The sequence below is a fragment of the Ursus maritimus genome, unplaced genomic scaffold, assembly GCF_017311325.1.
Source record: "Ursus maritimus isolate PB19 unplaced genomic scaffold, ASM1731132v1 scaffold_9, whole genome shotgun sequence".
In the NCBI taxonomy this organism is placed as follows: Eukaryota; Metazoa; Chordata; class Mammalia; order Carnivora; family Ursidae; genus Ursus; species Ursus maritimus.
Genome location: NW_024427107.1, coordinates 45,237,713 through 45,255,204, shown reverse-complemented (window position 1 = coordinate 45,255,204; position 17,492 = coordinate 45,237,713). Strand labels below are relative to the sequence as shown.

The 17,492-nt window shown below is 41.6% G+C and overlaps 1 protein-coding gene across 1 annotated transcript in view; it reads left to right on the top strand.

Moving 5' to 3' along the window:
- Nucleotides 1-2,847, top strand: part of ANKRD46 (ankyrin repeat domain 46) — a 33,831-nt gene extending 30,984 nt beyond the window's left edge. Inside the window, exon 5 of the mRNA XM_008689208.2 lies at nucleotides 816-2,847. Within this exon, the coding sequence (XP_008687430.1) occupies nucleotides 816-1,032 (217 nt within the window). The 3' untranslated portion in view covers nucleotides 1,033-2,847. The remainder of the gene's footprint in view (nucleotides 1-815) is intronic.
- Nucleotides 2,848-17,492: the final 14,645 nt, after the last annotated feature.

Genomic DNA, 17,492 nt, shown 5'->3' with positions numbered 1-17,492 from the left:
ATGTCCTGTTTTCTACTTGTAAGGGTCATATTTTTCCTTGCTAGAGTTCTGAAAACCAGAATCAAGAATCATTGTTTTTATGGTGCTTGTGCAACCTTATTTTCAACTAGATTTAGCCTTTATGCAGAAGCGAAATAAACTTGTTTTGTATTATTGTAAAAGATAGAACTACAACCAGGGGGAGGAAGCTAGTAAGAAGAATTCCTAATGACTGGGCCTGTTCAGATGTACAACAGACTGAGCTAAGTGTCCGTGTTTAGAGGATTATAGTTAAAAGAAGTAATTCCTTCATTGGTCAGATAATTGAACTTAAGTTAATGAAAATTCCCTTTTTAACTTTAAGATTCACACACTGTATAAAAGTGAATCTAAAAATCATTTTTAGATTTACCCATCTTTGCTTATTTTCGTTAACATAAATTCTTAAAATATGAATCTTTGTTTTGAATTCTTCTAAATTTAAAGTAACCAAAATTTGGTTACTTAGATACTAGGAGTTTGAAACAACTCATTTGACCTACAGTCAAGACTTCTGCTTGGGACCTTTTCATTAGAAAAGGATTTTTAACTCTGACTCTGCTGCATACTAAACCAAGAAACATAATCATTGTGGCTTAATTGACAGTTGAAGACTGTCCAGATATATGCAGATACATACATCAGTACATGGATGTATGAGAGCACATATTGTTGGTTTTCTTCTTGTAAGTGTTGAGTCTTGTCTTTTCTAAGTAACGCGGTTGCTGTTGTATCTTTCTGAAATGGGTAGAATGTGTTGTTCATGCCCCTTTCCTTTGTCTTTGCTCCTTTCACAGTGCCATGGAAAGCCATTCTCTCCTCAATCCCAACCTGCAGCAAGGGGAAGGAGTCCTATCCAGCTTCCGAACCACATGGCAGGAGTTTGTCGAGGACCTGGGCTTCTGGAGGGTGTTGCTCTTAATCTTTGTCATTGCTTTGCTATCTCTTGGCATTGCGTACTACGTGAGCGGGGTGCTCCCCTTTGTGGAGAACCAGCCTGAACTGGTGCATTAAAGGAGCCCATGGGGATGGGGCCGGTGCCTCTTTCCTGGCTTCCGCTATTCCTTCTGAGTTTCTCAAACGTTTTCTCTTAGTGCAAGGCAGTGAGGGCTGTACAGTCTTTGTGCATTTTTATGTATTGTAATCCTTTTCAAACGACGTGTTCATTTGAACTAACCACATACCGTAGTCAAGTATACTTCATCCTAAAGCTACCTCTGACTCAGCCCGACTTGTTAGGAAAGCCTTCACATAGCCTTGTTTGATAAAAACATGGAGGTGACTGAAGAATGAAAGATAAAGGAAGAGACTAGGGAGTCCTTGCTACAGAAACCTTATCCTAATATGGGACCAACTAAAGTGCAGTATTCAAAAAGAGAAAGGTTTTCTGTGATTACTTTTTGTTAGTTGGTGGATTTGAGTTTTGTTTATTTTTGCAAGAGCCCCTTTTTTTCTTTTTCTTCTTCTTTTCTGGGAATAGGGGGAGAGAATGAAACATTAAGCTTAAAACTTGAAGTGCTTTTTTTACATCCCGTATAGCAAATCAGTATTGTGGGAATGTGTTTGGTTTATTTAAATATTTTCAAGTCTAGTGACAAACTGAACAGAACTTTTGAAAATGAGCTGTATTTTCTTCAAAAATGATTGATTTGATCTTATATTTATTTGTTTATAGGCTAATTTTGGCTTTCTTTTTTGTTAACTGCTTTGCTTGTTGTTAATATCTGTGAAAAAAGAACTTGAGTTCATTTTGTTCACTTTCCTGTTTCCCCTAATGTTTATATCAGAGATCTCCCGTTCATCAAAAATATAGTCAGAAAACTCTTTTTCTACTCAGTAGTTAGCAGGGAGAGATAATTCTGACATCTGTCACTGTAATTCTGTAGTGCTGTTGTTGTGAAAAATTCAGTTCTGCAGGCTAACTGTGTTGTCACAACTGTAGCATAGTTCATAATTATTTCATTTTACATGCAATCCTGTTTAGAGGCCCCTTTAGAGTTGTCCTAACAGTCTCATCCGTGTCAGGAATTCTCTGATGCAATAACGGATGGAGCATTCCTAAGGTTACTGTGCTGAGCACTGCTGTCCTGGGTGCCGTAAACTCTTTGCGGATGGTGATACTATGTAAATTGAAATCTGGTCCCCAGACTATATTGCAGCTTTCAGCAGTATGTTTGAAGGCCTCTTTTGTTAATGATTCTGTTATGTATAAATCATACTCTTGAGTTTTTAAAAAGTACATGAAGAGTTGATAATTATTCAGGGTATAGTCAGAAAATTGTAGCGAAAAGAACTAATGGTTTTATTTTTTAGAACAAAGGCACCTAAGCTACTACTAATTGAATTGTTGCTAGAGTTAGAAATTATAGTTTAGAGTAGGATTGGCATTTCTGTGATTCTTGTTGCTTCTTGATATTTTCTCTTGTATTTATATATGTAGGATTGAGGTGTTTTCTTTCATGTGGCTTTATCCTCTCTAAAAGAGCTGTTTAAAAATTCCTGATTTAACTGACTGCTTCAGGATCAGCTCACAGAGTCTTGTTTTTAGGGTAGAAAGAAAATAAATCATACTTGGTAAAATACAGCAAAGTAAAAGGCAACTTTAGAATGGAGAATACTAGAACTCAAAATCAGAGTATATTCAGAATGAAAGCTTTGGGATTCGCTTTATGTTTGTAAATCTAAATAGATAAGCAGAATCGGTTAACATATATGTAAAGATACTGCATTTTTTAAAGATTTTAAGTGCTGATTTCTTTGTATTTTAATGTCTGCATTCAGCATTCAGTAATACTACCAATAAATGCATTTATAGTCTCTTAATCACAACCCATTTCCTTAGTGTGTCATTGTTTTAATTTAGGGCTCTTTGTAATAGGTTGCAAGTGCCTGTTAAAAAAAAAGTTTTTTTCAAACCTGATGTAGCAGGTATATTGAATTTCACATATGTTTGCCTAGTAAGTGCTCTGAAACTAATTTGGGTGAATTGCTTGTGGATTCAAAAGTGATAATAACTACCATGATCAAGCACCTTTCTATTGCGTATTTTACTTAACGTGCCTCATCTCATGCCATCGGTTGGTCCCCCGACCCAAGCTATGTTTTTCCATTTTGTAAAGTGAGAAAACTGACACAGGGAGGGTTGTGACTTGTCCAAAGTCAGACAGATAGGACATAGTGGAACAGGGATTCCAATCTGAGGCTCTGTCCCGATTATAAGCTTCTTTTTTCCTTCTGCCCCACTCTCTGTCATGCACCTGACAGTGGAGTCATCTAGAACCTTGCCTGCTGCCATCACAGGAGTACATTACTAAATTTTCCACCCACATTCTTAAAACTTTTGCTCCTTCTATACTGTGCCATTGCCCACATCCTCTCAGTATTACCAGCCTTTAAAATTAAAGGTCTAACTCTGGCATGTTCAGAAGAAAGTTCACCTTGACAGCCCACTTCTCTGCCTCTTATTTCCTCATGACTTACCATACTGAATAAACATGTTTGCTTGTTTGTTTGTTTCATTTGTCTCTCGTTACAAGCTTCTTGAGAGCAGGGGCTTAATCCATGTTACTGCCCATTTGTCAACGGTGCCTCCTATGTTGTGTAGAACTTTTTGTACCTACATGCTGACAGCGTTACTTTTTTACCTGTAGCTATATTTTCTCTTTTCAGATTAAATAGCTTTTTACCTTTCTCGTGTTCTAACAGGCTACATCTGTGAACTGTGTTGGTCATTCTTCTTCCACAGTATGCCTGTCGCTTGATAGAAGAACTGCACATTCGTGAACGGTGTAACTCCTTTTACATAAGAGCATGCAGGCTCATTTACCACAGGTTAAAAAAAAAAAAAAAAGTATACTTGGTATAGAAGTCCAGGAACAATATTCACCTGTTGTTGTTTTGGTTTGGCTTTTTTTTTTTTTTTTTAAACCAGGCCTTATTCTTTGTCTTGTGAAGTTGTTCGTGTATGTATCAAAGTGCTTTCAGCTGCAGGAAACCAAAATCCAAATTAAAAGTGGTTTAAACCATAGGAAATTACTGATATATGTAACTGGAAGTCTAGAGGTAGAGTAGATCCCCAAGGGTGACAGTCGAACTTTACCTCAGTTTTCCTGTGCTTCTGGCTCTGCCTTCCTGCTTGTTCACTTCATCCTCCAGCTGGTTCTGAGATGAGTTTAGAATGTTCAGGCCTCACATCCATTTGTAACCATGAAGAGAAAAAGAAAGAGACTGTCTTTCCTGTGGTTTTCTCCTAGAAGACTTCCTGCCAGGCCCCCAGCAAACTTCCTCTGTGTTTCATTGGCTGACATTATGTCATGTTCCCTATTCTCAAACCAGCCACAGCCATGCACTGGACAGTGAAGCCTGGATTGATGAGCCAGTTATTGGTGAGGGCAGGAGTGATAGAACTCCTCTGATTGGCTTGGAGCAATGGTTTTAGAAATGATTGGAGGTACTGCTGGCAATTAGTAGGCAGGGGCCAGAGATGTTTCATGTCCCACAGTACATGGGAAGGTTTAGCACAACAAAGAGTTGTTCCATATGTTATGATTCTTGAATGTTCTGTTGAACATTAAAAAAAAAAAAAAAAACTTACCTGAGCCTTAAACCCAACTCCATTTTTTTATAGAATTTTAACAACCACTGAATTTTCCAGGAATACAACCATGAGATCAGTGAGGGAAGATTCTACTTTATTTTGTTAAAACTTGACCAAGAACTGTACCCGTCTCAAAAAATCTTGTTACCAATGCTACTGGTGATAATTGAGTCACCAACACAATTCTGTGTATAGGTGCTCATAACTTTATTGCCTCTTATGTGGCTGTGCCTAAGCATTTATATATTGAAATACACGTTTTATTATCAATTACTTTCCCTTTATTTTGCCTTTATGTTATGTGACTTATATGAAATCATTTTATTGATTTCAGCAATTGTTACTTTTATCTGGGACTCTATTCATATATACTTTCTCTCATTTAGTCATCTTGATGTACCTTTTCCGAATAGTTTATCTTAGAGGGTACACCAGGAAATAGCATTTCTCAAAGTTAATAGAACACTGGGGGGAAAATGAGGCCAGCATCTGGTTAGACTACCCTTTAAAATTGTTCAGATCCAGGGTGCCTGGGTGGCTCAATCGGTTAAGTGTCTGCCTTCGGCTCAGACCATGGTCCTGGGGTCCTGGGATCGAGCCCCACGTTGGGCTCCCTGCTTAGCAGGGAGCTGCTTCTCCCTCTCCTTTTGCCCCTCTCCCTACTTGTGCTCTGTCACTCTCTCTTGAATAAATAAATAAAATCTTTAAAGAACATAAAAATAAATTGTCAAGTCCAAACAGTTCCAACTGTGCTGCTCGAAGTAGAACTTTGGGATCAAACCCATTCCTTTGTGCTCTGCAGTAGCTTCAAAGCAGTTTTCTAGGGATGATCTTGGTCTTGCTGTGGATACCTCCTTAGCTTCCCTCACAGCACAGATAGGTGGGCATTCTGTTCAGTCATCTTAGACTTTGCACATCAAAAATAGGTCCACAGCCCAAGGCGTAGGTGCTGTGTTTACCTGGCGGCGGAGGTGGCCACACTCCAGTTAGATGTCAAGGACTATAATCCGGAGTCCTTGTTGCCAAATACTCATCAAAAACTTATAATGGTATTTAGAGAATATTACTTGGAAGATGTTTGTAGATCAGTAATATTCAAACTTTCTGAAATTTCTGTATCCTGTGCTATCTGGTGCAGTAACTAGTTGTTACTCGTGGTTATTTAAATTAAGTTAGAAATTCAGTTCTTCATTAGCACATTTATATGAGCCTAAAACCGAGCTCCATTTTACATTTGAAAGCAAAACTAGCCACATTTCTAATGCTCAGTAGCCTCAAGAGGCTGTTGCAGTGACTAGCGCAGGTTTTTGGGCAGCACTGTTCTAAAAGCTATGGGGTCCAGTCAGATTAGTGTAGAGCTAGATCCTGAATTGTGTTATGGCAGTGCCCACCCCACTTACTTTTACTAAGCTCTTCATTAAGAAGTAGTAACACTCTACAATGCTTGTTAACTTGCTTAATCTTTGCAAATTGCTGCTGTTATCACCACCTCACAATTAAAGAGACTAAGGCAGGAATAACGTGCCCAAGGTCACACAGCGGAGCTGGGATTTGCACTCAGACAGTGTAGGGCTGGGGTCTCCTAACTGTCATGCTGTGATGCCTCCCTCTGCATGGCTGTGATGCCATCATTTTCAAGGAAGAATTGTCTTGAGAACTAGCCCTGTGTACCGCCCACTGTATCTACTGAGGATGCTGTTGGCCCGATTCTTTATGAAGACTCCCCGAAGAGGAGCTTTTGCTTCTTCAACTGCAAGCAACTGCATTTCCGCTGAGCTTTGCTTTCATCTTATTTTCTCTATGAATTATGTAATTGATCAGGTAGACCTCCTCTTCCACACTGGATGCTGGAATGCTTAATGCCAGGTTTGGGTTCCACTAGAAGCAGTTGTAATGTAGGCCATTAATGGTGGTTTATTAGAACTTCATTCCTGGCTTATTTTGTATGCTTATCTTTAGTCTTACTTCCCTTTTCTAATTCCCTCACTTTTTATTTATGCAATTCTGTATTATTTAAGCCCCTTAATTTATTTTTGGATCATGATAGGGGATGATAGTTAATTACATAGATATTTTTATTAGTATGAATTGATAGGACCACAGCAAAACTGTCAGTTTCTGGAAACTAACAGCAGAAAATGCACTGACCTTTTGCAATGGGAAACAATAGTTTGTTGCCTCCTATTCAAAATATAATTATGGTTTCTGGCATAGCTGCAGTTGTCAGTTTACCTTATTCATATGTCTCTCTGTTCCAAAAAAGGATTTAAGTTCTGCTGAATAAGCAGGTATTATTCTAAATTATGGAAATCGAATGTCTTGGTTCTCTTCTAGCATTCTGATGAATCATGTGCGTGAAGCCTGAAAAATGAACATTATAACAAGTTATAATCACAAAATTTTAGAGATGAAGGGACATTAGGAGTCATCTAGGGAGGGGAAAAAGACCAAAAAGGATGGAATGACTGGTCCCACAAGTAAGAAAGGGGCAGAACGGTTATGTGAATCCAGATCTAGTGTGTTACTCCTACCACACCTGCCCTTATCCACATCTCCAGCCTCCCCACAGGCTGTTGGAAGTGTTATTTAAAAATACAAGTATCTGATGTTACATACATAAATATAAACTTTCTTGCCATGATGTTTTGTGTACTTCAATAGTTAACCAAAATACTGATCTAATCAGTAAATTGATCATGTCATAAGCCAAGAATGTATTTTTCTGTAACCCCAGTCTATTTGTTTATGGGACAATCACCATAAACCTATCATCTGCTCTTGATAAACACTTTGAGAAATCTTTCTCTTCTCAAAAAAAAAAAAAAAAATTCCACATCAGATAATGTACGTTCTCTGTAAAGCACCTTACACCGTGGAAATGCTGTGGGGAAGCTAAGCAGAAGGCCCCAGAGTTTCCATCGGAGGCACAGTGTTGCCAATTTTTCGCTGGTCAGCCACAGTACTTTTTCTATTAGAACAACTGTCTCTTCAATCCTGTTGTCTGCTGTATAGTTCTAATTCAAGGTAGTGGGTTGATGGCAGCAGGACTGGTAATGTAAGCCCCGAGTTATAAAATGCCCTGCTCGGTGGTTCTTCACACGGCTGTTCACTGCTTCGTTCTCCTGTATCAGACGTGTCTTATGCGTGTCAAGTGAGCTGTTCGGTACGTGTTCCCGTGTGTCCTTTCCCACACCTCTGGTAGTATTTTTTAAAAAATAGTGAGAAATGAGTGAAGATAGGAGAATAACCCACAGTCAGAAGAAAACTATTACTTATCTGCTTAGGAATCACTCACTTAGGGGTGTTCAGTAGATTCTTCTTGCCCCCTTTTCCTTCTTAAAGGTTTTGTTTTTAATCTGGGTTATTTGTTCATGTCCAAATTAGTCTAAGGATCAGTTTAATTATAAGCTCTGACGTAAGGTAATTCCAATTTGAGATGTACAGTAGTTAATCTATTCTTGAGAAGAAAAAAAATACTAAATGGATAAATTTTTTGTTTGTAGGAATCATCACAAGTTAATGTGTGCATATATTATTTTATGAACAAATCTATTTCAGCAAATTTCAGTTGTTTCTCTTTTTTACAGTATTTTTTTTTTTAAGATTTTATTTATTTGTATGACAGAGATAGAGACAGCCAGCGAGAGAGGGAACACAAGCAGGGGGAGTGGGAGAGGAAGAAGCAGCCTCGTAGCGGAGGAGCCTGATGTGGGGCCCGATCCCATAATGCCGGGATCACGCCCTGAGCCGAAGGGAGACGCTTAACCACTGTGCCACCCAGGTGCCCCTCTTTTTTACAGTATTCTTTTATGTGCTTTTAAAATCATATGGCATGCAATGTTAGCTCTACAGAGTACTTGTGCGTTTTTGTATGTGTCCATAAGCCAGAAAACCTTTTTGGAGGTGAAAGAATAATGGTCAGCCTACTTCTCTTGCCTCATTATGGTGTAAATGGCAAGTATTTAGAAGTGTGGCATTGCAGCGTTCGTTATTCCTATAACTGGGCTAGGAGAAGGTTATTCTCTGTCACAATAAAAATTAATATTCCCTTTCTTTGGGGATTAATTTCTAAATTTGAAGACTCTGGGTCAGAGTTGGTTGGGCTGTTTCACTGAAATTTCAGCCCCTAAGAAACAAAAATAGGTTTTGGAATAGTTTCTAGGTCACTGGCACAGAAAGCTGGCAAAAAGCTGTAACTTACTTTGGATAGTCCTAGTTAGTACAATTCCATCAGTACAGGCTGTTCTTTTAGCCTGTGACTCAAGTTTAGGAGAAAATAAAATGGAGGGATCCCCAAATTCTTACTCTGTAGTGAACGTTTAGGCTTGGATTCTCCTGTATTCTAGTAGAACCCCTGACCTGGGGGGTGGAGATGTATTTGATCAGATGTCAGTTGTATATTTCACCTTATTGAACTATTCGCAATTCATCTGTTATTTTAGCTTATGTCCCAGTTCTGGATCAGACAGTGGAGGCTCTGGTTATACTGAAAAGCATGCAGACCTGGGAGGCGATAGATCTCAGCTGCACTTAGTGTGGACTGACCTTGATCAAATAATGTAAGCTTTCTAAGCCTCTGTCCTTATCTGTAAAACAATACCTACCTCACAGACTTAACAGTGATTTAAAAAAAACTTATTTTGAGGGCTGTGTGCCTGCAGGTATATGTGCCTGGCCCTTTAAGTGTTGATAGTGTTGTTAATCCCATAAAGAAAACAAGGCTTAAAAATTTTAGTATGTTTCCTGAGGTCATGGAGTAGACCAAACCAGGAGTCTAATTGTGGCAGTTTTGTGTGTAGCCGTTAGAACACGGTGCTTCTCCCATTAAGTGAGTCACCACATCTGAAAGTACTTGATACTCAATATAGGGACTCAATATAAGTTCTCCTTTTCTCTCATTAGAATAAATTGTGTGGTTTATTGACTGAATCCTCGCTTTTTATGCGCAAATGATCTACACATTATCACACAATTTTTGATTCGCTGAGGAAGCTTTAATAACTGCTTTATTCATTAAAACTCCTGTCCATGGTCTTTCATACCTGCAACCTTGTAAGAGCTCGAGAACCTCCCAGGCATCATCTCATTAGCTCTGGCTGCCCCTTTTCGATAAAGGAACTTCTCAGCCACCAAGAGGAAGTCCAGAGATCTCTCCAGTGACAGGGAAAAGGAAGATGCTCAGGCTCGTGACTGCTGGACTGACCAATCTCAAGCTGACACTGGAAAGGGAAGTGTTCCTTTTAAACCAATCGCGAAGTTGTAAAATGCCAAACGCACACCATGTTAAAGACTGTAGAGGATGATTTCCATTGAGTGGATGGGGGTAGCCACATTGACTATATTCTTTGAAAAGGGGCTCTTCTAATGGAACTTCTTTTGAAGATAACAGTAAATGAGAATTATGGAAGCTTATATTTTCTTTCTAGTTGAGCTCTTTTTTCTGTTTGAGAAACATGATACTTTTCTCTCATGATTTTTGTTATCTGTGATTATGTTGGCCGTGTCAGATCCCCAGAGATTGGTGACATCATCTTGCCTAATTACAAAAATGTTTTAATGGCTGAGCTTAGAAACCCACTACACTTCTTATGATCTTCAAAAGGTATATGTTGGTCACATGAACTGGGAATGCACTAGATCTTCAATTAAACCTTCAGCCATACTGGAATCCCCGTTCTGGAAAGGGGCAGTCCCAGGCCACAACACAGGGGCTCTGCCCTATCTTATTTCCCCTTTGACAAACCCTATAACTTTCCAGGGCCTGCCCTGCCCTAGTCTTGAGCTGCAGTTGGAAGAGAGACTTGAAAAGCAAGGAGCTCTTGTTCTTTTGGTCCTGACTCAAAGAATGCTATAAATGGAAGGGGCTTGGAGCTCCCATCCCACAAAATTATGATTCTCTTTGGACAGACTAAACATCTGACCCTCCTCAGAATATAGCTTCTATTTAATCAGAAGTTTTATTAGAAAGAAATCATTTCAATTCCAGAGTTAAATGGCTAAGCCCCGTTTCTCCGCTGATGGAGATTCTTCGTTGTCGTTCATAGAGCCCTATTGCTCACACTGGGGCCTAGCCTTGGTCCGCTGGCTTACAACTGCTCAAATAACATTTGCAGTTGTGTCATAAATATAGGCAGTCAACTTATTTCACATGTCAGCCTTTAAAAATACGTACGGATGTGTGATGTTTCTTGATGATTTGGATAAAATAAATTTTAACAGACCGTCTGTTGCTTCTGGGGCTTCTGAGTTGCAAGAACGGATATGAAGGAATGAGCTAAGATGCCCCACCTTCAGCATTCCAAGGGAAGTACACACACACACACAACATGGTCTCTCTGCCTCACTCTTTGCCAGGTTTATATGAAAAGAAAATAATGAGGCACACCTTTCCACAGACACCCTCTGTCTATGACTGGGAGACAAAATGGCTTAGTGGGTAAGCACACGGGCCTTGGAGTCAGACCTGGCTTTGCATCCCAAGCCTCCCACAGTAGTGGAGTGGCCTTGAGCAGGTTACCTACTCGTCCCCCTAGCGTCAGCTTCACCATCTGTTAGATGAAAATAGTAACACTAACCAGAGGCTCAAATGAGATCAAGTGTGTAAAATGCTGGATGCAGGGTCTGGTAACTCTCAGTTATTCGTGTATTTATAGGATTACTTCCCTGTAGGCCAATCACTACCTAGAACTGTGCCAGCCCCCCACGCTATACTTTAGGAAGCATTTATTTGCAGAAAGGACAACTTCTGTTCTCTTGTAATTGGTCAGGCCCTCAGGCACTAGCTGATTGGATTCCCTGATGACTGGATGGCTTCCTCTCTTCTTTGAGCTTTCTTTAATACCTTAATTATTAGCTCAAGAGGAGGTTGACCACAGTCACTGCCAATCTCCCCAAACCTTCCCTGCAGGAAGCCCAGGACATTTGAGGAGCTACAGAGCACATCCCTCTAAATGTTAAGAGATCTAAGGGCAAGAACTGGAGAAGCAGGGCCTGTGCTTGCCAGGTCCAGACATTCATTCTCTTATTTAGTCCCAGTACATCTCTGTAGGGTAGCAGAACTGGGATTTTTTACCCTCCCCACTTCTACAGAGGAGGAAGCTGAAGCCGAAAGCTTTGCAAGACAAGACAGAAGCCGAGTCCAGTCCATCTAACCTCCAGGTCAGTGCTTTCTGTACCTGGCTGTTACCACCTGAGCATGGGAGGCAAAGAAAGGAGGGACACAGACATCAGTATCCCTGTGCCCATGTCCCCATCATGACTGTGTTATGGAGCTGCATCTCCAAAGCTCTGGAGTTAGAGAAGCAGAGAGATCTTGCCACCAGGCCCCTCCTGTCCAGTCCTGCCCTGCAGTCCGCCTGGCACACCTGCTGCCCTCCCAGTTCCTCAAGCTGAGCCCAGAGGACCGTCCCCTCTGCTGGGGCAGGATGCGACCTCCACAAGGCAGATCACAGCCATTTGATCCTGAACAAAGGCTGCGACCGTGTCTGAAATGACAACTCCCCGGCGGGTGATGTCATGCTGTTTTGTCTCCATGGACTGTGGGGATCTGATTTCAGTTGTGAAGAAAGATGGTCTGGGGAAAAAAGTTACTTCATTCGGAAAATTCCGAGAAGCCATAAATACAGTTTGCAGCTGATGAAAGCACATTCACAGGCAGACAATGGCTTTGGGATGGAAGAAGAGCCCTCTCAAGAGGCCAAGCCCTTCACCCCCCCGCACCCCCCCACCCCCCTCCACCCCCAGCCAGCAGCGGCCCTGCTTCTCCCGAACTTCTGGCAAGATCGAGAGCAATCGCTCCATCAGCTGAGGAGACTCCATACCCCAGTGGCAAGTTGGCTATGGACAGATTTTCCCTGGTTCTCATCCTAAATTGCCTCCTGCCCGGTTCATCCCTGGAGCATCTGGCACAGTTGTGTCCACCTCCCTGCCCTAAATGGTTGACCTGCATTTCTGAGCTCGAAAGCAAATTAAAAATAACATTTTGTTTTGTTGTTTTCATTTCTTATTCACTTTCTAGCCTTGCAGTCTCTTTGAATCTTTTTCACTTTGCATATTCTTTTCTCTTTCTCCTACAGTTGGCACAGTAAGAAAGAGGGAGAAAACAGAGGATGAAATTCCATTTTGCTTTTCATAAGAAATTTAAGAGTATAATTCCTAGTCCAGATCCTCAGGCCTGAGTCAGGAAGGAATAACCACTGCCAGGAAAGACCAGAGGCAGAGAGCTTAGAACTGGGGGTAAGTTTTCAAGAGATGTTTCATCCCCTTCCCTCCCCCTGCCTCAATAATATAAAAACAATATGGCAAGATTAGAGAATTTGGGGGAATCAGAGAAAGTTTTCCTATTCCAGCCTGTCCCTCCATCATTGTGTCTTCCTGGTGCCAGGTCCCTAGGTCACCGAGCCCCTTATTCTGTCTTCCCTGTTCCCACAGCCCCCAGCTTTGGGGTGCCCTTCTCTTGGGGCCTGGCCTCCAAGAAGTCCATGGTGTTCCCAGACTATGGGAGCTGGTTTTTCCAGAAACTCACCCACAGCTTCTGATTTCCATCCCCAAATTGGTTCCTGGAGACAGTGAGCCCCTTGTGTTTAGTCCTGAGAAGAGGAATCCCTTCCCTTTGGCCCTTAGCCTGGGTGCCTCCCACACAGGTCTGCCCCCAAATACCCGCAGCCCCACCAGCTGCCCATCTGCAGGTCTGAGCTGAGCCATCGTGGTGCAGACACTGCCCCAGGTGTGGCAGGCACAACCCGGTTCCTGCCTCCACCCTGTGAGCCTCAGTGACTCGCCGCCAGGCCACAGGTTCAGGCCCTTGGAGAGTCCAGTTCCTGGAGGAGGTGCAAGTACAGTGTCAGAGGAACCTTGGGAGGAGGCCGCATGTGTCTTTCGGGGGGGCACAGCATCACCAAATGATAGAAGAATAAAAACAAAGCCAAAGCTTCTTAAAAAGTCCCCATTAGGGGTGCCTGGGTGGCTCAGTCGTTAAGCATCTGCCTTCAGCTCAGGTCATGATCCCAGGGTCCTGGGATCAAGCCCCACATCAGGCTCCCTGCTCAGCGGGAAGCCTGCTTCTCCCTCTCCCACTCCCCCTGCTTATGTTCCCTCTTTCACTGTCTATCAAATAAATAAACACAATCTTTAAAAAAAAAAGTCCCCATTAACCCAATTAGTCAAATCCTGAAGGGGCTTTTGTCTTAATGGAATTTGACTATATCTCAATAGTACTTGAAATTAAAAAAAAAAAAAACCAAAACATACCAATTCACGTTTAGGAAATGTGGATTTTAAACTCCTGGGATTTGATTTCTAGACATGACTAGTTTTACGTCATAGATCAGTATTGCCCCACAGAAATAGAAAGCAAGCCAACTGAGTAATCTTTAATCATCTAGTAGCCACATTTTTAAAAAGCAGTAAGAAACAGGTGAACTTCAGTATATTTTATTTAACCCAATATATACAAAACAGCAACATGGAGTCAATTTTAAAAATTATTAATGAGATATGATATATTCTTTTTGGTACTAGTCTTTGAAACTTTACCCTTTCAACATACCTCATTTTGGACTGGCCGTTTTTCCAGCACTCAGTAGCCACATGGGGCTAGCGGCTGCTGTGCTGGCCGGTGCAATTAGAGGCAACTGCCATCTCTCCTGGGAAAGTTCCCTGTGGGAGATGATCCTGGCGAGTGGGCAGTGGCTCTGAGAACACAGCTGCAGCCCATCAAAACAGAGGCCTGCGTCTGTCAGAGATCATAGGGCACAACCAAAAGCAATGCAGGAGTCCATTAGAAAGTAAGTGCTATGGGAACAAAGGAAAAATAGAGCAAGGTTAGGAAATCAGTGCTGGGGTGGGTCAGGTTGTAGTATTAAAGAGAGTAGGTCTCCAAGAAGGTGAGATTTGAGCAAGTCTGTATGCTGAGAGTTGAAGGAAATGAAGACGTTGGCCAGTAGAGCATCCCGACAGAACAGCTAGAGCAAAGGCCCTCGGGTGAGCGGGCATACACCCGGCATGTTTGAGAAAGAGCAGAAAGACCAGTGTGTCTGGAGAGGAATGAGCAGGGGGGAGAGTATTGGGAGATGAAATCACAGAGGTAAGACGGTAAGATCATGTCAGGCCGTCCAGGCCATTGCAAGGATATTGGCTTTTATTCTGAGAGAGAATCACTATAGAATTTTGAATGACGTAATCTGACTTTAATTTGAACAAGGTCACTCTGGTTGCTGTGTTGAGAATACAGCGTAGGAGGGCAAGAGTGGAAGTAGGAGGACCAGTTAGGAGTTTATTCCAAGATGAGAGCAGTTGGACCAAGGTAGTAGTGAAAAGACAAAGAATACATGCCTTATGGATAAATTTTCAAGGTAGAGCCAATGAAGTGTAAGAAAAAGAATAGTCCAGGATGCCTCCTAGGTTTTTGGTTTGCATAAATGATAATCTGTCAGGGCCATCTATGGAGATAGAAAAAGCTGCAGGGGGCGCAGGCTTATGGGAGAAGATCAGGAGTTCAGTTTTAAATGTGTTTAGTGTGACGTGTCTGTTCAACATCCAAATAGAAATGTCAAGTAGGCAGTTGGAATTACAAAGCTAGAATTTGGGAGAGAAGCCTGGACTTAAGATATAGATTTGGGAGTTCTCAGCATATACATAGAATTTAAAGCCCTGAGATTCAATGAAATCAAATCATCTGAGTAAGTACAGGAAGAGAGCGCGCTGAGGCACTCCTAGCAGTCGATGGTGGGGACGATCAGGAGAACCAGGGAAGAGTACTGAGGAAGAGTGACTAGAGATGGAAGGAAGACCAAGAGACTGTTGTGTCCTGGAAACCACAGGAAAAGAGAGCTTCAAGGAAGAAATGGCAAACCGGATGGGATGTCCTGACAGGTCAGGTCAGATGTGAGAAATGAGAACTGACCATTGGATCTAGCAACATGGAGGTCATGGCAGTCCTGATGAAGCAGTTCCATGTGTGATGGAACGAGATGGGTGTGGACATAAGAGAAAATCTGTGGGGCAGAACTGCAGCCAACTCAGGAGCCTTGCAAAACAGCTGGCAGGGTGATTGGGAGCAAGAGAAAGCTTTTTTAAAAATCAACTTTATTGAGGCATAATTTAAATTTATGTATGAAGTATACAGGTCAATGAGTTTTGACAGATGTATATACCCATGTAACCACCACAACAATCAAGATATATAACACTTCCACCACCCCAGAAATTCCCTCGTGCCCCTTTATAGTCAAACTCTCCCACCCCCTCCTCCCAATCCCCAGCCCCACGCAACCACTGTTCTGCTTTTTGTTGCTGAGCTTTGTTTCACCTTTTCATATAACTTGAATCATACAGGATGTACTCCTGTGCCTGGCTTCTTTTGCTCAGCATGTATCAGTAGTTCCTTCCTTTAGATCATTGAGTAGTCTCCTGTTGTACAGATAGATATACCACAATTTGACCATCCATTCACTTGTTGTTGGACATTTAGTTGTTTCTAGTTTGGGGCTACTATGATTAAAGATGCCAAGAATATTTGTATACAAGTCTTTGTGCAAACATGAATTTCACTTCTTTTGGGTAGATAGATATCTAGGAGTAGAATTGCTGGGTCATATAGTAATGTGTGTTTAATTTTATAAGAAACTACAAAAATGTTTTCAAAAATGACTATATAATTTTACATTCTCACCAGCAGTGTATGAGTTCCAGTTGCTTCACAGATTTACAAACACTTGGTATTGTCAGTCTTTAAATTGTAGGTGAAGTTTTTTTGTTTTTTTGTTTTTTTTTTAATAGACTTATGATTTTAGAATAGCTTTAGGTTCATAGACAAGTTACAAAGACAGAACAGAGAGTTCTGGTACACCCTTTGCCCAGCTTTACCCAATGTTACCTTCTTATAAAGCCATAGTATTAAAAAAAAAAAAAAAAAAGCCATACTGTATTTGTCAAAACTGACATTGGCACAATTCAAGTAGCCCCATTATGGTCTCTACCCACATCTCACCAGTTTTCATACCAATGACCTTCCTCTGGCTCAGGAGACCACATTGGGTCAGGCCTTAGTGTCTCCAGTCTGTGCCCCTTTCTCTGTCTTTCCTTGGTTTTTGTGACCTTGGCAGTATTGAAGAGTACTGGTCAGGTATTTCCTGGAATGTCCATCAGTTTGAGTTTATCAGAGGTTTTCTGATGATTTGTCTGAGGTGATGGTTTGGGAGAAGAATGCCCCAGAGCTGAAGTGCCCTTCTCTGTGGTTCGCATCAGGGGGCACGTGACAGCAACATGGCTTATCACTGGTGACATTACCCTCATCACTTGGTTAGCATGGTGTCCGCCGGGTGTCCTTCCCCTTACATACTCTACTTTCTGGAAGCCAGTCACTGAGTCCAGCCTACCCTCAAGGAGAGGGGATTCAAGTCCCACCTCCTGGAGTGGGTAGCATCTACATGTGTTACCTGTAATTCTTTTCTGGGGGAGATTTCCCCTTCTCCTTCATTGATTACTTTGTTGAATCATTTATTACAGAGAAAACTTTGTTTTAAAAAAATGGGAAAATAACAGCACATTTGTATGTTGGTGGGAATGATCCAATAGAAAACAAAATATCACAAGTTCTTTAGTTTTTTCAGCAAATGTTGACAATTTTTTTCACTGTTGGAGTTTCCACTGGGTCTTTTCTCGTGTCATTTTAAACATCACTTTTACCCATAATTCAGTTTCCGTAGGCCTCATTGGAAGTCAGAGGACCTGTGGAGGTCAGGGCAGAGTTTTCATAGATGGCCTATGTGTCAGGTCTGTTCTTCCAGCAGAACTCCTTGGTGCTTGTGAAAGGATGGCCCCTCACCCCAGCCTTCACCCTTCCTACTGTCTCCCTCCTCAGCCCACAGAAGCCTGG